We start from the raw sequence: 25789 nt of genomic DNA on the forward strand, positions 1-25789 counted from the left end.
GCCCTCAGAGGAACATTTGGTAAAGGTCAGAGACACCTTTGGTTGTCACCAGGGAGGGCGAGGGGAGCAGGGCGTTCCTGTCATGCAGTGGGTGGAGTCCAGGGATGCGGTCTTAAGAACCTACAATACAGCGTAGCCACCCAGCCCATACATCAACAGTGCTGAGGTTCAGGAAGCCAGGCCTCTGAGAAAGGTCGAGCGTCTTCAGATAATGCATGCTGTTCTGACCATTCAGAGTCCCTCCAAGAGATTCAGTTCAGTTGCTCAGTCGTGTCCGACTCTTTGCGACCCCATGAACTGCAGAACACCAGGCCTCCCTGTCTATCACCAACTCCCGGAGTTCACTCAAACTCATGTCCATCGCGTCGGTGATGCCATCCAACCATCTCATCCTCTGTTGTCCCCTTCTCCTCCTGCCCTCAATCTTTTCCCGCATCAGGGTCTTTTCAAATGAGCCAGTTCTTCGAGTCAGGTGGCAAAAGGACTGAAGTTTCAGCTTCGGCATCAGTCCTTCCAATGAATATTCAAGACTGATTTCCTTTAGGATGGACTGGTTGGATCTCCTTGCAGTCCAAGGGACTCTCAAGAGTCCTCTCCAACACCACAGCTCAAAAGCATCAATGCAAGAGATTAAGACCCTCAAACTCTGCCCACCTAGGAGAAATCTACAAGTGAAGACCATGAAGGGGATACTGAAAACCTGGCAAGACACAGGACCAGGAACGCAGAAGAACACCGAAGAACACTATTAAAATATTGATTGATTTTCGGCTGTGATGGGTCTTCGGTGCTGTGGGCGGGCTTTGCTCTGGTTGTGGCCAGCAGTGGCTACTCTCGAGTTGCAGTGCCTGAGCTCCTCATTGCAGTGGCTTCTTTTGTTGCAAGAGCATGGGTTCGAGGGGCACGTGGGCTCAGGTCGTTTCAGCTCATGGGCTTAGTGGCTCTCCAGCACTGGCATCTTTCCACACCAGAGATCGAACCGGGGTCCCCTGAACTGGGGGGTGGATTCCTATCCATGATGCCACCAGGGCAAGTCCCTGAATATGGACTTTTATCCTTCTGCTAACGATACAGCCTGTCCAACGCCTATGGTGCCAATCAAATGCAGAACAGCTTCTCACGACAATGTTCCAGGAGGAACGGGCCAGGTGAGCCTGGCCTATGATGCACACTTGAGTCTGCTGAATTACCAACGAAGCAAAAATCTGGCTCTGGATACACAACCACCACTGTTCACCTTCAGATGACTCTATTATTTTTCTGTTGCCAAAAGCCCCAGAATGGCTGTGTGGCTATCCGCTTCTAAGCTAACATGGTAACACTCGAACCCATTATACAAAAGACACTCCATCAGAACCGAGGCCTGAGCCTTGGCTAACGACCTGCAAAATCTTAATTAAAATGTCTCGGCTGCATTTGTATTACTGACCACCTTCTCTGTCTCAGTCATAGGCAAAGCTCTGCAGACCATGGAAGCGTAAAGTCATGATTTCTCTGGTCTTTTTTATTTTAGTAATTTCAAGATGATCATAAGCTGTGAAAACAGTGGAGTCATTTCACCTGGCCACCTTCAACAGTGACATCTTCTCTCACCGTAGGACAGTGTCAAAAGCAGGGAATGACTTTCAGGTGATGGGTCACCTGACTGCAAACCTTCAGCTTCCCTCCTTTCAGATCGGTGTGTGAGCATCACCTAGGCACACAGGGTCTATGTGAAAGCTACTCCATCATGTCTGACTCTTTGTGACCCCGTGGACTGTAGCCCACCAGGCTCCTTTGTCCATGGGATTCTCCAGGCAAGAAGACTGCAGTGGGTTGCCTTTCTTTCTCCAGGGAATCTTCTCCACCCCAGGATCGAACCCAGGTCTCCTGCATTGGCAGGCAGTTTTTTTTTTTGTTTAACCACTGAGCCACCTGCTGCTGCTGCTGCTGCGTTGCTTCAGTAGTGTCCGACTCTGTGCGACCCCACAGACAGCAGTCAACCAGGCTTCCTGTCCCTGGGATTCTCCAGGCAACAACACTGGAGTGGGTTGCCATTTCCTTCTCCAATGTATGAAAGTGAAAAGTGAAAGTGAAGTCACTCAGTCGTGTCCGACTCTAGCGACCCCATGAACTGCAGCCCACCAGGGTCCTCCGTCCACGGGATTTTCCAGACAAAAGTACTGGAGTGGGGTGCCATTGCCTTCTCCGACTGAGCCACCTGGGAAGCACTTATTCAGTGAATTACACAATGTGAGATCTTCCAGGGCCAGGGATCAAACCTGTGCCACCTGTATTGGCAGGTGGATTTTTAATCCCTGGACTACCAATATGCATAATTTTTACACTGCTCAGGAACATTTCTGCAGAGTCATACCTCTGTGCGTTCAGAACAGAACCATCCTTTGGCTCTGTGCCTGGACTTGCCTGCGGAGAGAAAATGCCACCTAAATCTTACTCGGAATCTGATGTGAGGCGGGGCAAGAAAGGGCATATGTGTGTGCTACCTGGTCAGGAAATCTTTCTAAGCATTCTCCTAACAGAAGCTCCACGAAATGCATGAAAAAAATGCCATCTACCTTCCATTTAAAACCTCAAGAGTCTGGTTATGTAACATGAATTCACAAGGATAATACAGACCACAGAGCCATGTGCGTATTATGTAAATCAAAGGAAACATGCCTGATTCTGCCTGGCCAGTCACATGAGTGCAGATATGGGCTTGAAACCAGTCCATCCTAAAGGAAATCAACCCTGACTACTTACTGGAAGGACTGATACTGAAGCTGAAGCGCCAATACTTTGACCACTTGATGTGAAGAGCAGACTCACTGGAAAAGACCCTGATGCTGGGAAAGATGGAAGGCTGGAGGAGAAGGGGACGACAGAGGATGAGATGGTTGGATGGCATCACTGACTCAATGGACATGAGTTTGAGTAAGCTCCGGGAGTCAGCGATGGACAGGAAGGCCTGGTGTGCTGCAGTCCATGGGGTCCGCAAAGAGCTGGACACGACTGAGCGACTGAACCACAACAGAAAATAGCTCCTGTCCCATGTTGTAGGCGCTTCTGTTTGAAAACCACCAGCGCTCCTCGCAGAAGACAGCAGGTATGGCTGTGCTAAGGTAGGCAACAGATATGCATAATAGATTAGCCTCCTGACCATGAACCACGACAAAGCAGGAAGCATACTTCACTGTATAAGGAGTTTCCAATCTTATTCAAAGGTGTTTATTTAATTTTTTAGTCTTTACTCAATGTCTCGCCATGTTGCTTCTGTTCTACGTTCTGGGGTTTTTGGCCTCGAGGCACATGGCATCTTAGCTCCCCAGCCAGGGATCGCACCCACAACCCCCACATTGGAAGGTGAAGGCTTAACCACTGGAGCACCAGGGAAGGCCCTAGAAGGTCTTTTGTTGTTGTTGTTCAGTCGCTAAGTCGAACCCAAGACTCTTTTGAGACGCCCATGGACCGCAGCACGCCAGGCGCGAATGTTGTTAAATCCCCACAATAAGCAGAGAAATGCACCATCGTGTTGATTTCTGATATATGCGAAACGAATTTCTGCCATCTGCGCCGTAACCAAAGGCTGCTTTTATTGTCTCAAGTGTTTCAAATGACAGCCACTGGGGACACCCAGCCTGGTAACACCCGACAAAACATTCGGGAAACCCAATCTCTCACTCGTGTTTCTGGTTCGCTGTCAGAGCTACCACCACAGTCGTCAAATGGTTTCGATTAAAGGTTCTATCTGTTTTTCACGGTGTGCAGACGTTGGTCCCAATGCTAGAGGGAGGGGAAATATGCCCCCCAAGCCATGAACACCTTGGGTGAATCTGCATGAATACCCATGCAAATCAATGCACGTGCAGTCTTGGCTCCTGTCTTCCCAGGTGGGGCAATGGTAATGCGCCTGACTGCCCGTGCAGGAGACTCAGAGGACATGGGTTCGATCCCTGGGTGGCAAAGATCCCCTGGAGGAGGGCATGGCAAAACACTCCAGTATTCTTGCCTGGGAAGTCCCATGGACAGAGTAGCCCGGCGGGCTACAGTGCATGGGGGTGCAAAGAGTCAGACATGACTTAGGGACTAAGCATATCAAGTTCAGTTCAATCACTCAGTCACATCTGACTCTTTGCGACCCCATGGACTGCAGCACACCAGGCTTCCCTGTCCATCACCAACTCCCGGAGTTACTCAAACTCATGTCCATCAGGTTGGTGATGCCATCCAAACATCTCATCCTCTGTCGTCCCCTTCTCCTCCCACCTTCGATCTTTCCCAGCATCCGGGTCTTTCCCCATGAGTCAACTCTTCGCATCAGGTGGCCAAAGGATGGGAGTTTAAGCTTCAACATCAGTCCTTGCAGTGCATACTCAGGACTGATCTCCTTTAGGATGGACTGGTTGGATCTCCTTGCAGTCCAAGGGACTCTCAAGAGTCTTCTCCAACACCACAGTTCAAAAGCACCAATTCTTCGGCACTCAGCTTTCTTTATAAAGAAACTCCAGTTTCTTTATAAAGTTGGATGTCCAAGTCTCACATCCATCCGTGACTACTGGAAACACCATAGCTTTGACTAGATGGACCTTTGTTGGCAAAGTAATGTCTCTGCTTTTTAATACGCTGTCTAGGTTGGTCACAGCTTTTCTTCCAAGGAGCAAACGTCTTTTAATTTCATGGCTGCAGTATCTACCTGCTGTCTACCTAGCATTCCACCCAGCGCCTTCCACCCAGTTTTCTGCAGAAGGGTGCACTGGCTCAGGAGAAGCAGGCGGGCACGTGTGGATCCTGTCCCACTCAGCGGATCCATGGGAACCACGACCCCAGTAACAGGTTCACAGAGGCTAATTCCAAACCCTGAGAGGAAGCGTTAGCATTTCATCAGTATTGTGCAGATATATCTGCAGGAGACCAATATCTTTTTACCTATTTTCCAATATTCCCTGTGCCCCAGGCACTGATTATCATTAGCTCTGTGGCAGGAATGAAATCTATAATATAAAACCACCAGCGGCTGTGAATTGCCTTGCTGTTGAGGGAGACCAAAGCAGACGCGGTAGATTCTGATAAACTGAACCCAGTTTTGTCACCTGGCCCAGCAGTGCGCCTCCCAGAGAGCTGCCCAAGAAAAAGGAAAACCCCAGACCACAAAAGCCTATGTGCAAATGCCCCCAGGAGCCTTAGTCGTAGCTTGGAAACCACCCAAATGCTCTTCCACAGGACAAACGACTAACCGCCCTGCATCCATAAAACAGAATACTGGGCCACGCTTAGTCTCTTAAGTCATGTCCAACTCTTTGCGACCCCATGGACCATAGCCTGCCAGGCTCCTCTGTCCATAGGATGCTCCAGGCAAGAATACTGGAGTGTGTTGCCATGCCCTCCTCCAGGGGATCTTCCCAACCCAGGGATTGAACCTGCATCTCCTGCATTGGCAGGCGAGTTCTTTACCACTGTGGAAGCCCATAGGAAATAGAAGACCATGTAGCATACAAAGGAAGTACTACTGAAGTATGCACCAGCGTTAGCCAATCTCAGATGCACTGAGTCAGAAAAGCCAGACTCTCAAGGGTACACGCTGCAGAGATTCACTTCTCAGTCACAATCGCAGAGGCAACACTCCAGTGCCAGGAAGCAGACCGGTGGCACCAGCAGCTGCGGTGGGGTGAGGAGGAGACTACAAAGGGGGAGTTTTTGGTGGAACCATTCCATATCTTGTTTGTGCAGGTGTTTGTATCACTCTGAACATCTGTATTCTAAAAAGGGTCAATTTTCTGGCGTGAAAATGATACTCTATGTAAAAAAAAAAAAAAATGGTAGAGATGAAGGTGCAGAGGGATGGAGAAGCTGGACACTGACCATGAAGGGAACTGCCAGGCTGGGTGGCAGAGCCGCTCTGCCTCAATCGGCTTCTTACAAATCGTCAGGATGACAAAAGCGACCACATGATTAACCCCCAAGAGGCAGAGGCCGATGGACTCCTAGCCCTCCAAAGCGGACTGCCGCAACTCATGCAAAACGTAAAAATTAAAAGCACAACTAAGCCACTTTGCTGCTGGGGCTGCTCAAAATCTCCAGCTGAACTGAAAAAAAAAAAAAAAAGCCTTGCACACTAACCAATCTTCTTTATCTGGATGCCAGGAGGAGCAACCATAAACAACAGCATCCAGACAGCACCTTCCACAGGCACGGCCCTTGCTTTAGACAACAGTGATGCCATGAAATCCCCTCTGCTTTAGAGGCTGTGGAATCCACGGCAGGGCGGAGGGAGGCCAGAGAGGAACCCTAGATGATGCGAATTCTGCCTCTTGAGGGCAGAAAAGGAAGCCCCTTTTCAAGATACTTTTCCTGAGTTTGCAGAGATGTGATGTGCATTTTGTCGTAACACTTTCAGGAAAGTGTTGCTTCTGCACTGCGCCTCCCAGCTATCTGGTGGGGTGGGGTGCATGAGGAATCAATGTTCTGATGGGCACCGTTTTCCCTGCAGCCCTGAACATCCTGACCGGCACATGTGCTGCCCGACTGCACCAGCCCAGCCCCTGCGGTGGCAGAGAACTTGTGCCTTGAGGTGGGCTGGAATATTCTGGGTCTACCCGCTGCCTGGTTGTACAGCCAACAGCAGACCCCCAGAGATCCAGAGGTCTGCCTCCCTGCAGGGTCCTCCCCACCTGCCATCTCCCAACCTCCTACACACACACCTTCTACACACATAGCCTGGGGGGTGACAGGACTAAAGACCTAGGAACTTTCAAACCCCTAGTGGAGAAGCCACACTGGGAGGAGCTGAGTGAGTCACCTAGCGTGACAGAGAATTTATGGATGATGGGTTTGATGCTGGTAAAGCAGAGACAGCACAGATACTTGATCAGGAGAGTCCTTCCTTCTCCTTCCTGCCTTCTTTTCCTTCCCCTTCCTCCCCCTTCCTTCCCCTTCTTCCCTGTCCCTTCCTTCCTCTTCCTTTCTTCATTCCCTCTTCTTCCTTCCCCTTCTGCCCTCTTCCTTCCCTTCCCTTCCATTTCCTTCCCCTCCTTTCAGCTAGAAAGGAGATGTTATGAGGCCAAGAACATGCTCTGTCCACTTGATGGCTGCTCAGTAAATTCCCTGGTGGCTCAGTCAGTAAAGACTTTGCCTGCAGTGCAGGAGGCCTGGGTTTGATCCCTGGGTCAGGAAGATCCCCTGGAGAAGGGAAAGGCTACCCACTCCAGTATTCTTTCCTGGAGAATCCCCATGGCCAGAGGAGCCTGGTGGGCTACAGCCTATGTGGTTGCAAAACATCAGACACAGCTGAGCAACTAAACCACTACCTAACCAAAGCGTGAGGATTTGAGATAAATGTTAAACAATCCCACAATGAACGTTTAACAACATTAGGCATTTCTTCTTTGGAGTATGCCCTCGTTGGGGTACCAGAGGCAGTTCCCGGACGCACACAGTCGTCAGAGGAACACACAGTCATCTCTTAACTTCTCACTCGATCTATGGGATTCTACTCAAGGCTCTGAAAAATTAGGACAGCCGCTCAGCAGATGCTACACACAATGGGCATTGATGGAATACACTGTGTCTCCCAAGGCTCCTTTCTCAGTCGCCTGGTTACAGAAAGTTTCTCAACAAATGTGAGACAAATGTAAACAAATCCTAAAAAAGGAAGTCTCGCTTTTCTGGGGGGAGGGATTAGACATTTCTGTGTTTATTCAAAGAGGCCAGCAACGCTCTTGCCCCGGGGGGCCCTGGGGACTGCCCACCGGGAGAAACCTTTCTCTAGGTTACACAAAAGTTTTCTTTCCCAAGTCTCTATTTACCTTCATGTTCACAGAGGGATGGCAATTTCACCTTAAGATTGTTTACACATTTGGACTGCACTTTTTCAGCCTATTTTTGTGCAAGTGTTTCTAAAGAGAAAGAATCCTGAATTCCAAGCTGGAAGTCTTCAGAGAGGCAGGGTTTGGCACGTGGAATTTTCATCTGCAGACATCTCTGGGAATCTATGAGATCAGTGCTGGGAGGACACTTGGACTCCAGGTGAGAGATTTCCTGGTTAATTTCCAAGGTTAAGTTATCAGAGCCGTGGGTGTGATCTCCCTGATTGACGAGGGATGAGGTGGTACATATTTTGTTCTGCTCATCATTTTTTTCATAGGAAATATCTAGCAAGAGCTAATCCAAATGGTCAAATGTATATGTAGAAAGAAGGTGTACTCTTCATGAATAATGATAGCTAGAGTGGACAGCAGAAACAGAGACCTCAGGCTTGCGTGGGGAGAGGTTTATTTATAACATGTGGCATGCCCCACGTATTTTATCCTTTTTGTTCGAGGATCAGAATCGAGCCATTTGGGTCGCCTGCAAGACTGGTCCATCTCACCCTTCTGGGCTGATTCTGAAAGAGTCTGGACCCAGGGACTCACACTTGGATCAACCTCAATGATAGCATGTGTGGAAGTGGGATGTGAGAACTGGCTTCTTTCTCGAATAATCAATTTGCAGACTACAGAAAATGTGACACAAAGTGAATCAAGCTTCAATATGCACAGAACCGACTGTTATAGCTTGAACTGTGTCCGCCGCAACGGCATAGGCTGGTAGTCCTAGCCCACAGCACGGCTCAGAATGTGACGGCGCTTGGAAGAGGGTCCCTGCAGATGTCATCTGTTAAGACGAGGTTGTGCTGGAATACCGTGAGCCCCGTAATCCACTATGACTGTGTCTTTACAAAAAGGAGAAGTCCGACAAATGTGGACAGAGAGTGACACGCACACAGGGAGAATGCCTCGTGAAGGGGAAGGCAGGTCTCGGGGGACAAAGCGCCTGTGAAGCAAGGAGTGCCAAAGACGGTCCAGCCGAAGCTGGCAGACAGGCCGGAGCAGACCCCTGTGAGGCAGACAGTCGCAGGACGAGAGCAAGGCAGCTGGCACCCTGCTTTGGACTGCTGTCCTCCACGGCGCTGGGACAGTGCATTTTTGTTCAAGCCGCCCCACTGAGTTACCCCACACCAATTCTGTACACGGATCTGTAACCAGCCCACAAACGCTCTCTCTGTGGCCGGGACCAAGAACACCAAACACCCCAGCCCCATCCATCTATATATATATACACACACATACATACACACACACACACACATACATATACATACACACACTATATGTATACACCAGCCCGCAAATGCCCTCCCTATGGTGGGGACTGAGAACATCCAATCACCCCACTCCCCATGTATATACACCATATGTATACATTAGCCCACAAATGCCCTCCCTATGGTGGGGGCTGAGAACATCCAATCACCCCACTCCCCGTGTATACATACCATATGTATACACCAGCCCATAAATATCCTCTCTATGGTGAGGGCTAAGAACACCAATCACTCTACCCTCTCCCTATATATACATATATATATACACACACACACACACACACACAATTTATATGTTTGCTTGTGTGTTTAGCTGCCCAATTGTGTCCGAGATGCTTTGCGACCCCATGGACTGCAGTCCGCCAGGCACCTCTGTCCATGGAATTCCCCAGATAAGAATAGTGGAGTGGGTTGCCATGCCCTCCTCCAGGGGATCTTCCTGACCCAGGAATGGAATTGGGGTCTCCTCCACTGCAGGTGGATTCTTTACCAGCTGAGCTACCAGGGAAGTCCCCATATGTATACACCAGCCCACAGATGCCCTCCCTATGGTGGGGGCTGAGAACACTCAGATCACCCCACCCCTCATGTATATACACCACATGTATACAGCAGGCCATAAACACCCTCCCTATGGTGGGAGCCAAGGACACCCTATCGCCCCACCCTATAATATATACACCATGTATACACACCAGCCCACAGATGCCCTCCCTATGGTGGGAGCTGAGAACATGAAATCACCCCACCCCCCACGTATATACACCATATGTGTACCCCAGCCCATAAACACCCTCCCCTATGGTCGGGACCAAGAACACCAACCGCCCCACCCCCACGTGGATGCACCATACATACACACCAGACCACAAACGCCCTCCCGAGGATGGGGACCCAGAACAGCAAATCCTCCCCGCCCCTCACCGCATCTATCACAACTGCCCTTGATCAAAATGGGCTTCCCCTGTGGCTCAGCTGGTAAAGAATCTGCGTGCAGTGCGGGAGACCTGGGTTGTATCCCTTGGTGGGCAAGATCCCCCTGGAGAAGGGAAAGGCCACCCACTCCAGTATTCTGGCCTGGAAAATCCCATGGAAAGAGGAGCCTGGTCAGCTACACGTGTTCGGGTTACAAAGACTCAGACTGAGTGACTAACCCTTGATTTCACTTTATTAGAGGTACTTCCTTGGTGGCTTAAGACGGTAAAGAATCTGCTTGCAATTTAAAGAGACCTGGGTTCAATTCCTCAGCTCGGGAAGATCCCCTGGAGAAGCAAAAGACCACCCATTCCAGTATTCTGTCCTGGAGAATCCCATGGACCGCATAGTCCACGGGGTCGCAAAGAGTCGAACAGGACTGAGTGACTTCACTTTCCCTTCACTTGATCTTCATTCCAGGCTGGCTTCAGGTGAACAGAAATGTCAGCACAAACAAGAACACATTCCCTCATCCCGCCCCAAGAGCAGGACGGCCCAGCCCCTTCTCCGCCTCCCTTCAGTCCTCTGAATGAGGGTGTCCGGAGCTCTCTCTTCCCTATAGACCGGGTTTTCCATCCGTGGTTGCTGGCCCTGCAGGTGGCGTGTTGGAAGGTGTTTTTTTTGCCGCTCCGGGCAGGAAGCCGGCTTCTTACCTGACTCCTGGAGATATCGGTACACCAGGAAGTTCACCTCGTCACTGGTAATGCTCATCTTAGCCTCACCTCGCGGGGATGAGGTCTTTACGAAGCAGCAGCCACCACCCTCTGTCGGAAAAGGCAAGAGGAGAAAGCGGAGAGACGTTTCAGACACTGCCTGCGTGTTCCTCCTCAACCGCATTTCTTTCGGAAAATAACTGATACATGTAATACTCAGGAGGTAACTAATGCCCCATTCCTGCCGTACGTTCTGGTAACATAAAGGTTTTATAATTATCTAAACATATATACACATACAGATGAAAAATTTCCCCTGTATTTCCTGGTGACATAAAGCTTTTATAATTACCTAAACATACAAACATACAAGTGAAAAGTATCCCCCAAAACACGAGCTGATGCGTTTTATAATGCTGGCATGGACTCATCTATAAACCACATTAACGGAGACAAAATCAGGGGCACCAGAAAATGAGAACAAACACCGCGACTTGATTCAGTGAAGATCCTGCAGCGGTTGGTACCGAGCTTCAATGGAACCCCGAGACAGAAGGTGGCTGGTGGCACCGACTGGCCCTTCCCTGGACAGACGAGGAAGGTTAGAGTCCTGTCGACACCCCCAGGTTGGGTGACCACGTGGCTCTGGTCACACCTGTGGGTCTGCAGCACAGATGACTCACAGCAACCTCCCACGCATCCAAGTTCCATGCTGAACCTGACGGTCACCGAACCAACAGGGTGCATGTGGCCCCGACATACACAGCGAGGAGCTGAGTCATCGACAAGGAGATATGACTTCTATTAGGAGGCGGGGAGTCAGCAAGCTGCCCCGTGGACAGAGTGCAACGACAGCATTCGGTTCTGCGGCAGACTGGCCAAGACCATGGCATCTTCAAGGATGAACCAAGTGCTTCTCGGGACCCAGGGGCAGGAAGACCAGCCTGTGTGCCCGGACTGTGGACTGAGATGGCCTGTGTCATCGGCCAAGCAGGATTCTTACAGAGCTCAGAATGCTTGCGTGTGCTAAGTCGCTTCAGTCACGTCCGACCCTCTGCGACCCCCATGGACTATATGTAGCCCCAGCCAGGCTCCTCCGTCCCTGGGATTCTCCAGGCAAGGACACTGGAGTGGGTTGCCATGACCTCCTCCAGGGAAATGCTTGTGGTGACTGCAATGAAGTTAGGGGAACCCCAAGGCAATGGTTCAGACCTCCAAGGACTGATGGGTTGGAGGTAAGGCAATCATGTCCTGAGGGCACCAAGAACAGAGAACATGGCACTCGGAGCGTGGGGGGGCTTGAGGCTGCGCCAGGAGGCCTGATGCTGACTGCACCTTCATCCCTAAGGAGCTGTGGACCACAGGCCTCAGTTTTCTACCTATGCCAGCTGCGGATGCTAAGAACCGCTGCCCTCCCCCTCCCCCAGGAAGGTGGTGAGGATGACATGCTTCTACACACACTTCCAGACCAGGGCCCTGAGCACCACAGAGACACAGGAGGGCTCTTAATCCTACTCCGCCCCACTGCAAGCATCCTCAAAGCAGAGAGACCACCACCGCCCCCCGGAACACGCCTCCAAAAACAATAACAAAAATGGGTTCTTGATTAGTGACATGGTGTTTATTTTCTTGCCTGACCCAGTTTTGATTCATGCATGTGTGTGCTCAGTCGTGCCTGGCTCTTTGCAACCCCCATGGACTGTGGCCCGCCAGGCTCCTCTGTCCATGGGATTTCCCAGGCAAGAATACCGGAGCAGGTTGCCATTCCCTTCTCCAGAGTTCTCATCGGAGGCACCTCCCATTAGGTAGATCTGAGAATCTTTGTGGTTGTGACTGGGCAGAAAGGAAATGACCGTCTTCACTGTGTGGTAAAAACCACACATTCCCTCACTGTTCTGGTTTCAGAAGAAAAAATCAGTGTGAGCTGATGACACGTCTGGAGACTTCCTGCTTAACATGAGTGTTCCAACATAAATAACCACTGGGGGGCTGAAATCCATCAGGAAGCTGAAGGGAAGATTATTTACGGTATTTTTCCTTTTTTAATAACTTACTTTCCAGGTGGCAAAAAACTCTTAATAACCACAGTCATAAAACAGTTCAAAATTCAGTTGCAAGAGAAGTCGTGTCTATGATGTTATACTTAAAATGGAGAACCAACAGAACCTGCTGTCCAGCACAGGGAACTCTGCTCAATCCTCTGTAATAACCTTATGGTCACCAGGGGGAAGGATGGGGGAAGGGACAGTTAGGGAGTTTGGGATGGACATGGACACACTGCTGTATTTAACATGGAGAACCAGCAAGGACCTGCTGTCCAGCACCGGGAACTCTGCTCAATGCTCTGTAATAACCTTATGGTCACCAGGGGGAAGGATGGGGGAAGGGATAGTCAGGGAGTCTGGGATGGACATGGACACACTGCTGTGTTTAACACGGAGAACCAACAAGGACCTGCTGGACAGCACAGGGAACTCTGCTCAATGTCATGTGGCAGCCTGGATGGGAGGGGAGTTTGGGGGATAAGGGATACATTTAATGTACGGCTGAGTCCTTTTGCCTTCTACCAGCAACTACGGCAATGTTGTTAATCGGCTGCATCGCAATACCAAGTACAAAGTTAAAAAAAATAGTTTTTTTTTTTTTTTTTTTTAAAGGGAGTGGGAAATGGTGTCTAAGGGTTTGGCTGTATTGTGTGTACAGTATTTAACATGCTCTCATACTCCAGGAAGGGACAGGACCGCTCCCCAAACAACACAATCTGACCTGCTCTGTGATGATCTTAAAGGATGTAATGACCACAGAGCCACTTGAGCGTCAGCTCTGGGAGATGAAGACAGACACGGCGAGTGAGTTTCCCTGCCCACGGGCGGGGAGCCTGGTTCAGAAACAGCGATGGAACAAGCACACAGTCACTCCAGGGTGGGGAGCGTGGTGTTCAGTGTGATATCATCCATGGCAGAAGTTTCTCTCTTAGTAAATCGGTGCCGTTAGGACACAGTCTTATAACATCCTCTCATGCGGCCCCTTCCGCCGTTCTCCAGGGATGGAAGAAAAAGTCGGTCTGAGGTCTTGTCTCTGCTATGAGTCTGCTGGCCTGGACACTGGAAGAATGCATCGCGTAAGGTGATCTTCTGGACAAGGCCCTGGGACTTGATTCCACGCTGAGTAAGGATGCAAAGCCAGAGCTGGAAAATCTGCTATAAATGACCTCATTGCAGCAAGGCACTTTCACAAATTCTCTGCCGACTGCAACATAGTAGGACTCACCTCCTGGCTTCCCTTCTCCATAATACTGGGGGTAGTTTAGCCGATCAGTCGTGTCCAACCCTATGTGACCCCATGGAATGTAGCCCACCAGGCTCCTCTGACCATGGGATTCTCCAGGCAAGAATACTGGAGTGGGCTGCCATTTCGTCCTCCAGGGGATCTTCCCGACTCAGAGAGTGAACCTGGGTCTCCTCTGCTGCAGGTGGATTCTTTACCGACTGAGCCACCAGGGAAGTCCATAACATTGCTCTCTTTTCAAATTGAAACTGTGTTTTCCAGTGGCCAGTTATGAGACTAGAAGCTTAATGTGTGTGTCAACATTTACGTATAAATGCTCTTGTACACACTGCTGGAGACTAAGGTGGGGAGGAAGCAAGCCTGTTTCATCACATTACACACCTGCTCAGCTTGCATTAACTGAAACGAAGCCGCCACGTAACTGCTGGAAAACGACTGCAAACTTTCGTTGTTGTCCAAAGACAGTAATGAGTACTATTCAATAAATGATGGCTTTTATGGTTGGACTTCAGTTATTGCAGAATGTACATACAGAATAGATTGGACAGAAAACAAGAAAATGTCAACAGTGGTTTCACCTTTTCTTCCCCCACAGACTTATCTTCATTTTACTAAAGAGTATTTGCATGCATATTATCCTACAGTGAGAAAAACAGTCCCCCCAAAGGTTAAGATTTTTCACTAATTTTATAGTTATATTTATTTACTTGGGAGCCCAATGGTCCAAAATTATAAACATAATCAAAGAACTATTCTTTCCTCACCAGAGTTCACATGCCCAGCAGTGGCATGCATGCATGCTAGCTTGCTTCAGCGTGTCCGATTCTTTGCAACCCTATTACCTCAGCCCGCCAGGCTCCTCTGTCCATGGGATTCTCCAGGCAAGAATGCTAGAGCGGGTGGCCCTGTTCTCCTCCAGGGGATCTTCCCAACCCAGGGACTGAAACCACGTCTCTGACGTCTCCTGCACTGGCAGGCGGGTTCTTAACCACCAGTGCCACCATCTGAATAAGAGAATGCAGTAACCTAGTAAGACTGCAGTCCTCAAAAGGATTTTCATGACCGGCAATGACGTCCATGATACAGTGCTACGTGAAAAAAAAAAGGAGGCTTCAAATGGAATGCGCGTGTGCGTAAGTTTCAGTTTGTACACACACACAAGGCCTCCCCCGGTGGCTCAGTGGGTAAGCAATCTGCTCCCCAACGCAGGAGACCCAGGTTCGATCCCTGAGTGGGAAAGATCCCGTGGAGAAAGAAATAGCAATCCATTCCAGTATTCTTGCCTAGAGAATTCCATGGACAGAGGAGCCTGGCAGGCTACAGTCCATGGGGTTGCAAATAGTCAGACACGACTTAGCAAGTAAACCACACAAACCACACACACACACACACGTACAAATAATAGATACCCTCTAAAATGTAAACAGTAAAATAAAATACACCAGTCTCTCCAGGGCTGGGATGATGCTGGACTTAAATCCGTGTACGTGTGGCGTGCCTTTTCGGTATTCCCCTAATTTCCTCCTACGAACGTGAACTGCAGTCACATTCATTAGGATGTAATTAAAATCAGGCAGCGTCTTCAGAAATCAGTATGAGAACAACCCAGCTAAGGAGGAGAGAAATTGGCAGGGTTGAGACAGCAGGGAGAAGGGAGCCTCCTCGGGTTAGAAAAATAATGACACGCTTCACAGAAATCAAAAAACACCCCCAGGGTGAGGCCTTCAGAAAGGGGCCTTTCTGAGCCTATGTGCCGGCCCGGATTCATTAGTGGCTGGTTGGTTAGCTTCGTTCCGATCGTTCCGACTCTCTGCACACAGGCACGAAGCATGGAGACGCGAGAGGACGGGACGTCCTGGCCCAGACGTGCGGCCAAGACCACGTGTCCCCCTCCCGAGCGGCCATGGGTCCCCGTCTCAAACCCTCTGAGCCGCACACCCTGCCCACCCCACACTTCTCTGCCCCATCGGGAGGCAGGTCCAGAGGGAAACCTTCCTAAAAAAGTTCACCCCGATGATAGCAAGCCACTGCTAAGTAAGGTCTGTGTGGCAGAGAGACAGACACACACATAAGTCCGACAGCACCGTTATATTTTACAGCCTTCCGTCCACGAGGTGAAATGCAAGCTCAGGTGCCCAAGCTTTCGCAGCTAAGTGCCTCGGGAAATACGGACAGCTTCAACGTAAAAATGCCCTTTCCCTTCTTTGCTGGAGGACGTGGGTCTGCCAGCTAAGGCTTCCGATTAGTCCGTAAATTAATTTACAGACTTTAATTATCTGAGACCGAGGGGCTGGAATGACAGTCTCTGCACTAGGCCCTCTGACAAATCACAGGAATATACACAGGCTGGTTACAAAAAGCTCTCAGACAATGTGATTTTCAGCCACATACGCAAGATTTATCTTGGCCTGGATGATTCCCTTTTCTGTGGTAGGTGGAGTCCTACGTGAGGTCATCGACTCCTATAATGTGGTCTCCAGAGTTTTGAAAAAACAAACAAGCAAAAAACCCTGTGGCTTTGTCTGTAAATATAAAGGCAGGCGATGCTTTGCCCTCTGAGTCAGCCTGTGTCTCAAAAACCTTGGTGCTAAAATAGGGAGATATTGAGGGCAGGAGGAGAAGGGGGCGACAGAGGATGAGATGGCTGGATGGCATCACCGACTCAATGGACATGAGTCTGAGTAAACTCCCGGAGTCGGCGATAGACAGGGAGGCCTGGCGTGCTGCAGTCCATGGGGTCTGCAAAGAGTTGACACGACTGAGCAACCGAACAACAAAAACAAAAGTATACTGTGATGCTTCAGCTTTAAATGAGCATGGTGACCCATGCCTCTATTCTTGCCTGGGAAATCCCTCGGACAGAGGAGCCTGGTGGGCTACAGTCCATGCGGTCTCCAAGAGTTGGACATGAGTGAGCACGCATGCACACACAACAACCACACACCACATAAAAGAAAAATACTCAAAGCACCGTGAAGCCGAGTATCCCAAGAGTGCCCTTTGACACTGAAATCAGCAAGCAGAAGGCATTCAGTTTTGTCATCTGACGCTCGGCAGGTGAAATTCCCACAGCCAGAGGAGTGCGCAGATCAAAACACAGAAAGAAATTCTGATGCGAACAGGGAGGGGTCGTCCGTCTCAGTACTGCGGACACTCAGGACCACATGGATCTCTGTGACGGGTTCCCCGACGCCCTGGAGGATGATAAACAACATCCCTGGTCTCCACCCACTGGGTGTCAGGAGCAAACATTTTCCTCAAAGGTCTCCAGACGTGATCAAATGTCCCCTGGAGAAGGCTGGTTCCAGACGTCCAGAGCCACACTGCCCATGGAAGGCCCTGTAATTCCTCAAGTCCATGAGCAGCTGCAGGCTGTTGGCCAAGCAACCACAACTTAGTAATAAAGTGTCAGTCACTTGACCGTGCCTGACTCTTTACGACCCCACGGACTGTAGCCCGCCAGGTTCCTCTGTCCGTGTGGATTCTCCAGGCAAGGAGAATCATGTTCATGGAGTGCGGTTGCCATGCCCTCCTCCAGGGGGATCGTCCCAACCCCAGGATCGTACCCGTGTCTCCTGCCCTGCAGTCGGATTCTTTATCATCTGAGCCAGCAGGGAAACCACAATGTGGACGCTGTCTTAAGCTCGCCATGGACCTCGCAGAACTGCATGTCAGAGGCCCTTCAACTCGAAGGTCAAGGCCAGAAGACGGAGAAATAAAATAGGTGTCTTTCTCGAGGTCAAGGCTGGCGCACCGCAGCCCACAGGCAGATTCACACGTCGCCCACCTTCCGTAAGGCTTAGGAGCTATCCACGGTGTCTCTGTTTCTAAATGGCTGCAAGGAAAATCAAAACAATCCTATTTTGCCACCCCTGAAATTGCGATGACATTGGAATTCCAGCGCCCATCGGCGAAGTATTACTGATGTCACTCAGCCACACTCGTTCATCTGTGTATGATCAGTAGCGGTTCTCACAGGGCAAAGGCAGAGGAAAGCAACGGAGACCCGGGGGCCCACAAAGCATCAGCTATCAACATCTACTCTCTGGCCCTTGATGGAAAACGTCTGCCAACCTCACTCCCCCGAAGATTCTCCCCTCTCTACATTAGAACACGCCCGTCTTGTTGTTTTCCAGCCGAAATTCCTGTCTGGGACCTGAAGGTGATGCCCTAAGAATGTGGACGCTCCTCGGGCATAACCCACTGGTGGCTCTGAAATGAAGAGCCAAGAGGACACCATAGCCATCATCTGCTGTGTGTCCATCACTTTCCGAGGCGGGACCTGCTGAAACTAGGCTAAGTCAAACGGGAACAGACCAAGGTCCATCTGGTCAAAGCCATGGTTTTTCCAGTAGTCCTGTATGAATGGGAGAGTCGGACCATCAAGAAGGCTGAGCACCGCAGAATCGATGCTTTAGAACTGGGGAGCTGGAGAAGACTCTTGAGAGGAGTCCCTTGGACTGCAAGGAGATCCAACCAGTCCATCCTAAGGGAGATCAGTCCTGGGTGTTCATTGGAAGGACTGATGGTGAAGCTGAAGCTCCAATCTTTTGGCCACATGAGGTGAAGAGCTGACTCACTGGAAAAGACCCTGATGCTGGAAAGATTAAAGGCAGGAGGAGAAGGGGACGACAGAGGATGAGATGGTTGGATGGCATCACCGACTCAATGAACGTGGGTTTGAGTAAACTCTGGGAGATGATGAAGAACAGGGAAGCCTGGCGTGCTGCAGTCCATGGGGTTGCAGAGAGTCACACACAACTTGGTGAATGAACAGCAACAGGACCAGACATGAGCCCTCACTTTCTGACACACAGCACCCAGCGCAGAGAGAAAGGGCTGTGATTTACAGATGACTCCCAAGCTCACGGTCACGGAGGCACCATGGGCACTGTGGCATGTGAGCAGCAATGCCTTTCCCCAGCATAATCCCAAATGAACATCCGCATGTCAAAATTGCACAGGGAATCATCAAGGGCTACACAAATTTCCAGTCACCTGTGAAGCTAAACACCAATGCCCAACTCACAGCAGGAAGTCAACGTGTGCGCTCAATTCAATTCCCTCAAAGCTCATGAATACTCAAAGCCCTGAATACTGAATGCAGACTCAATCAAGACACGGATGAGCAACAGACCTTCTCTGTCCCCTCTGACATTGAAACTATGACTCAACTGCGTTTTAAAAATACTGACTGATGGTGCAGCCACTTTGGAAAAGCTGGGATGATTCTTCCAAACGTTAAACAGAGTTACCATATGACTGAGCGATTCTCCTCTCAGGTATATACCCAAGAGAAAATGAAGGTACACATCCAGATAAAATTTATACACGAATGTTCATGGCAGCGCTCTTCTGAACAACTCAATAAAAGTAAACACAACTCAAATGTCCATCAGCTGATGCATGGATAAACGGCCTACAGTAGTCCATCCATACAAATGGAATATTCTTTGGCCATTAAAAGACTCATGCTACAACCTGAACACCTGATGTCACAGACTCAATTAACCTTTTCTAATTTTTCAATTAAAAAAAAACCAAACTACCCCTTCCAGATAATTAAGTAAAATATTGAAATTCTAATACAGCTGGCCCTTGAACAAAATGGAGTTTGGGGTGAAAATCCCCTTATACCTACAGGGGGCCCTCCATATCCATGGTTCCTCATCTGTGGATTCACTCACGGACTGTGCACAGCGGTTAGGTATTTATTGGGGGGGGGGGGGTGGAGAAATTAACGTATAAGTGGGCCGGTGCAGTTCAAACCCATGGGCCAACGGTACATATTTACCTTGCTACATGTTTGGTCTTAAACAAAAATACCACATAAGGTTGTTCCTGTGGTTAAATTTGGGCCTATCATCTTACTTCTGATTGCTTCTTTTTAAAGAAGTACAGCAAAAAATCTTCCGCAAAAATGCCATCTTTTATGTTTTTAAAATAACAAAACTTCTATCAGTGGTTTTTTTTTTTTTTCCCATTAAAACAAGGAAAGAACCAGAAAACACAAAAAAATAAAGGATAAAATCAAACTCTAAAATTCCATCTTCCAAAATATTAACAGTGCTTCTTCTTGATAGAGGGTGGAGAGGGGAACCATCAGCTTTAGGTTGAGACGTGGGCTTCAACTCTGGTTTTTCATTTTTTGGGGCGTCACAAGGCTTTCGGGATCATAGTTTCCTGACCAGGGATGGAACCCACGCCTCCTGTAATGGAAACTGCAGAGTCCTAACCACTGGAACCACAAGGAACTCCCTGGGTTTCCATTCTTGATGTCTGCGCATCTATGATTCTTTGGTTTCTTCCTCTGGGTATACCTTATCATCTCACTAGATCTATCGATAGTAAGCTACATGTTTTTCTAATAACTTTTAAGGTTAAGTAGGAAATCAATTTGCAGATAGACACAGATCATATTAAGAAACTAACAAAGCAAAGAATTAAGATACAGGAGCCAAATAAGATACAGCCTCATGCCCTCAATTATAATCAATTTTGCTGCTTAATTTTAACTCATAATGGTGATGCAAGGGATTGATTTTAGAAGCTGTCATCTGCTCCAGAAAAGTTTAAAATAGCTGGTTCCATATTCAGCTTCATGTTCAGTACAGTACAGTCGTATCCAACTCTTTGCGACCCCATAGACTGCAGCACGCCAGGCCTCCCTGTCCATCACCAACTCCCAGAGCTTGCTCAAACTCATGTGCATCGAGTCGGTGAGGCCATCCAACCATCTCATCCTCTGTTGTCCCCTTCTCCTCCTGCCTTCAATCTTTCCCAGCATCAGAGTCTTTCCCAATGAGTCAGTTCTTCAAATCAGGTGGCCAAAGTATTGGACTTTCAGCTTCAGCATCAGGCCTTCCAATGAATATTCGGGACTGATTTTCTTTAGGATGGACTGGTTTGATCTCCTTGCAGTCCAAGGGACTCTCAAAAGTCTTCTCCAACACCACAGTTCAAAAGCATCCATTCTTTGGTGCTCAGCTTTCTTTATGGTTCAACTCTCACATCCATACATGACTACTAGAAACACCATAGCTTTGACTAGACGGACCTTTGTTGGCAAAGTAATGTCTGTACTTTTTAATATGCTGTCTAGGTTGGTCACAGCTTTTATCCCATGGAGCAAGCCTCTTTTAATTTCATGGCTGCAGTGACCATCTGCAGCGATTTTGGAGCCCAAGAAAATAAAGTCTCTCACTGTTTCCACTGTTTCCCCACCTATTTGCCATGAAGTGATGGGACCGGATGCTGTGACCTTCATTTTCTGAATGTTGAGTTTTAAGCCAACTTTTTCACTCTCCTCTTTCACTTTCATCAAGAGGCTCTTTAGTTCTTCACTTTCTGCCATAAGGGTGGTGTCATCTGTGTATCTAAGGTTATTAATATTTCTCCCGGCAATCTTGATTCCAGCTTCTGCTTCATCCAGCCTGGCATTTCGCATGATGTAATCTGCATACAAGTCAAATAAGCAGGGTGACAACATACAGCCTTGAGGTACTCCATTCCCAGTTTGGAACCAGTCCATTGTTCCATGTCCGGTTTTAAGTGTCCGCTTCTTGACCTGTATACAGATTTCTCAGGAGCCAGGTATGGTGGTCTGGTATTCCCATCTCTTTAAGAATTTCCCCAAATTCTTAGAAGGTAAAAAAGCCCAATTCATCTTAAAGAATCAAGGAAGTAGCACATCATTATTTAATAATGCTTTGTCTATTACCTTCATGGAGAAGGAAATGGCAACCTACTCCAGTATTTGTGCCTGGAGAATCCCATGGACAGAGGAGCCTGGTGGGCTACAGTCCACTGGGTCGCAAAGAGTCAGACATGACTTGGCGATTAAACAACAATTACCTTGAACTTCAGCAAGAAGAAAGACCTCAGACATGTATCATTTTAAAACAGAAGGTGTTCAGTTTTGGCAAAATGCAGTTCTGTTTGAAACGAATTTCAGGCGGAGAACAAAGATCAAAGGCAGGGGTGTACCTTTAGGGTGACTTCATGTGTAGACCTCGGAACCAGTGGGCTCCCCAGCACCCGATCATAGGAACTGCCAAGTGTCTGCTGGGACCTGCCTGGCGAGAAACAAGGAGATTGAAAAAAAGGAAAACCACAACAACAATCAAAATGAACCTGAAAATTCTTTGGGAATTGTTCACCTTTGATCTCTCCTGTTCTTCTTTTCCTTTGTCATCTCAAACACGTTTTACTGTTCCATACCCTCTATCTTCAACTTTTACCCAAACTGTGCAGTTTTATTTGCAAAGTAAAAAGGGAAGTAATTAAAACCAGCCATCAGCATTATGGTACATGCAGAGCTTTACAAGGAAAACGTCTCAAAGTAAATAACATTGGTTAGAGTGCAGACAAGCATTCTGCTATCATTCAATGATAATGAACGCCCTCTTGAAACATCTTTGTTTTAGGGAGTGTATCACATAAAATCAGTAAATTAAACCGTACACACCCTAAAGAGAAGAAAGATGCTTCACAGAAAGTTGATAGACAGCGCTTGGGCCAATGTTACCATCATCACGCCATGCAAGTTTACGTGCAGACATGCACTCAGTTATGTGCTCATGCAAACAGGGAAACGTTAGAATCGTTTCTCCCCCTCTTCTTTCGGCTTCCTAAAATAAAGCAAAAGGAAGCACTGACTACCAGGTCTCAAGTTTTCCGCTGTTATTCTCCTACATTTCCATTTCAGAGCAGTTCTGTATTTGCACAGATTTCTAAAGAAGCCAGGGGTATATCTCACAAGATAACCCTTCATATCACAAACTTGCTTTTCTCAGTCAACATAAATAGAAAGCAGTCAACCAGCATCTATTTAAGGATATGTACCTCCTTCCTTACAAAATGTCTTTGGTTGTGAGTGAGTCCAGGCTCCTACAGGATTTAAATTATCCACACATTCAAAAACTGAGGAAATTAAATGACTACCACTTTCTGTAAATTCTTGTTCAATAGTCTTAAGTGATATAAAAAGGTGCCAGGTTTAATGTAATTCAAATTCAGAAGCAGGGCTATGAATGAAGCTGTTTCTTATTAGTGAATTAATCAGAACCTCTTGAAACGTTTTTAAGGAAATTCAAGGAAATTATTCCCACTGAGCTATGTTTACAGTTACACTGTTCAAAGAAAGGAGATTAAAAAGATTCTATAAGCAGGTTCATAGGCTGTTAAGTTTCATTACACTATATTTTTAAAACATCATAAGGATCTGTAAGATGAAAGTAATAACCAGAACAACTGAAAAAAAATCTACCACTGAAGGAAAATAAGATTTAAACAAAACTCTGCAGTTGTTTGAATAGACATTTAACGGCATTAGACTGGAGCAGGGACAAGGGAATATGGACTTTTCTTATAAAATAAAAATGCATTTCATTATGAAATAAATTCTGTAGTAGAGATGAAATAGGACAATACTCCTGAGAGTAACCTGACGCAGAAAGCAATTGACTATTTTCAGGACTGTGTTGTAAACCCAAAATAGCCTTCTGATGAGACTGCTAAATACCGTAAAGTATCAAAATATGAGCAGATGTCACCACAATAAGCCCCAAATTGCTTGAAAATTAAAACATTAAAATCCACAATAATTCAATTAGGCAATTAATATATAAACAGCTCTTACTACAAGCTGTTCAGGAAAAAAAAAAAAGCTTCAGTATTTAGTATTTGGACCTATTCTTTGTCCAAAACAGATGGTAACTCACAAATTGAAGGTTATCTTTGATATAAGTTGTTAAATTCAATAAGAGTAATTAACATCATCTGTGTGTTAGAAACACACAAAACATGTGAAATATGACTTTGGTTAATGACATTCTGGTTATGCAACATGACAAATTAATTAGTTTATTGCTAAAAATAAGAAGTTAAAGTGAGAAATCTGACCTTCCAATACCTTGTCATTCGTGATTTTCCCATTACGAACAACCAGAGAGAACCACTACCCATAAACCGTGCTGGCAAGAATTCATGTGACTGAAAAATATTTGTGGGACATGCAAATGATTTTAACAAATGCAATATATTCCTTAATTCTCAAAGGTAAACACACAACGAAAGTGACGTGAGTCCCTCAGTCACGTCCGATTCTTTGTGACCCCACAGACTGCAGCCTGCCAAGCTCCTCTGTCCATGGAATTCTCCAGGTAAGAAACCTGCAGTGGGTTGCCATTCCCTTCTCCAGGGGATCTTCCCAACCCAGGGACTGAACCCGGGTCTCCTGCATGGTAGACAGATTCTTTACCGACTGAGCCAAGTAACCCGTAATAAGAATATGGAAGCATCGTGGCACGTCCACAGTGTTAACACAGGTGCTTTCAACCAGGGGTGGTGTGTCCTCTGCCCCAGGGCACTCTAGGATATTAGGCAATGTCTGGAAACATTTTTCAGTGTCACAACTGGAGGAGGGACACGACCGGCATAGCATTAAGCATCTACAACTCGCAGAACAGTCTTCCTTCCACACAGTAGACAGATCAGGCCCCCAAATGCTACTAATACCCAGAAACTATATTTTAATGGGACAGACTTTAGTGTTACATAGGTTAGACTAGGGAAACAGAGTCTAAGATGGTAGTCAGAAGAAGGGACAACTAGAAGGACCACACGCAGGGCAGACAAAGGAAAGGAAAAAGCCCATGAAAAGGAAAACCTGAGGCCTGGAACAAGAACCTCTGGAGGGGGAAGAGGCCTAACACACCCCTTTCCCTGACTGGCTTGACCATACACCCTAATTGCATTCCCTTCCCTGACTGGTTGCAGATACAAGCCCTATTTTGCAAAGGGAAATAGCCAATGGAGCCCGAGGAACCGCCAAGGGGAAGAGAAAAATGTATACAAAGGGAAACCTAAAAATGACACCAGACCACTCCAACGGGTGTGGGTCCACTCTCCTGTCTCAAGACTGTCCTGCGTGTGGCTTGCTTAATAAATCCTGCCTGCTTGAGCTGTGTCGGTCTGTCGTTTTAATTCTTTCCTATGAAGAGACAAGAATGGAGGGGGAAAAACCTACTTGCCAGTAGACTAAGTAGACACTTTTCTTCGTGACTTCTGCCTTATTCGTACGGTGCCATATTAGAAGTACACATGGGCCTTCGATTCAGAAAGGAACACCCAGGGGACACTTTAGCATAGACTATCACAATCTAAAACGGGTTACCGAGGTCAATCACGGATTCTGTATAGAGAAAATGGTTCACTAAGAGACACAAAAGCATCAGATACCCAACTGCAAAATAGTTCAAGGCATTCAGTGGATTAAGAGCATGGGAATAACAATGAATTCTGATAAGTGGGGGCTTCCGTTGCAGGGGGCACATTTCCTGGTAAGGGGACTAGGACCCCATATACTTCAAAGCATAGCCAAAAAAAAAAAAAAAGAATTCTGATAAAGAAAAAATATTTAAGAGCAATGAAGCAAAATAATAACTATTACAGAGAGAAAGTCTCTGGAAAAATAGGAATACCAGAACATTCAAGGTTCAGCAGATAATCCCATCACTTAATGAGGTACAAATGAAAGCAAGAAGAAACTGCATCGTTCATTTGAAAGAAGAATATCCATGTTTGCAAAAAAAGAGAAATGGCTTTAACAAAATTGAAATTTGAGTGGAAGGGCTTGAAAATCAGGTATAAAAGATTATAAGAGAGGAAATTTATAGGCTTATCCTTTTATGTAAATACAAGTTTAGCAAAATGTTGAAAATTTCTGATGCTTTGTAATGAATACTTGGAA

The 25789-nt window shown here is 47.5% G+C and overlaps 1 protein-coding gene and 1 long non-coding RNA gene across 13 annotated transcripts in view; one reads left to right on the forward strand and one right to left on the reverse strand.

Moving 5' to 3' along the window:
* The window catches only part of TBL1X (transducin beta like 1 X-linked), a 247727-nt gene that overhangs the window by 50494 nt on the left and 171444 nt on the right, over positions 1-25789 (reverse strand). For 8 of the 12 annotated variants that reach the window (XM_070784370.1, XM_070784364.1, XM_070784367.1 and 5 more), the window contains 2 exons: positions 22024-22112; positions 10750-10860 (listed from right to left, as the gene is read on the reverse strand). In XM_070784370.1, the coding sequence (XP_070640471.1) occupies positions 10750-10807 (58 nt within the window). In that variant the 5' untranslated portion in view covers positions 10808-10860; positions 22024-22112. The remainder of the gene's footprint in view (positions 1-10749; positions 10861-22023; positions 22113-25789) is intronic. The other 4 variants (XM_070784375.1, XM_070784373.1, XM_070784369.1 and 1 more) reach the window with 3 other exon arrangements.
* LOC109555807 (uncharacterized) lies at positions 7745-24877 on the forward strand. The gene is made up of 3 exons (XR_002180301.2): positions 7745-8004; positions 24097-24200; positions 24817-24877. It is a non-coding gene; the product is annotated as an uncharacterized lncRNA (long non-coding RNA).

Source organism: Bos indicus, chromosome X (genome assembly GCF_029378745.1).
Source record: "Bos indicus isolate NIAB-ARS_2022 breed Sahiwal x Tharparkar chromosome X, NIAB-ARS_B.indTharparkar_mat_pri_1.0, whole genome shotgun sequence".
NCBI classification, from domain to species: Eukaryota; Metazoa; Chordata; class Mammalia; order Artiodactyla; family Bovidae; genus Bos; species Bos indicus.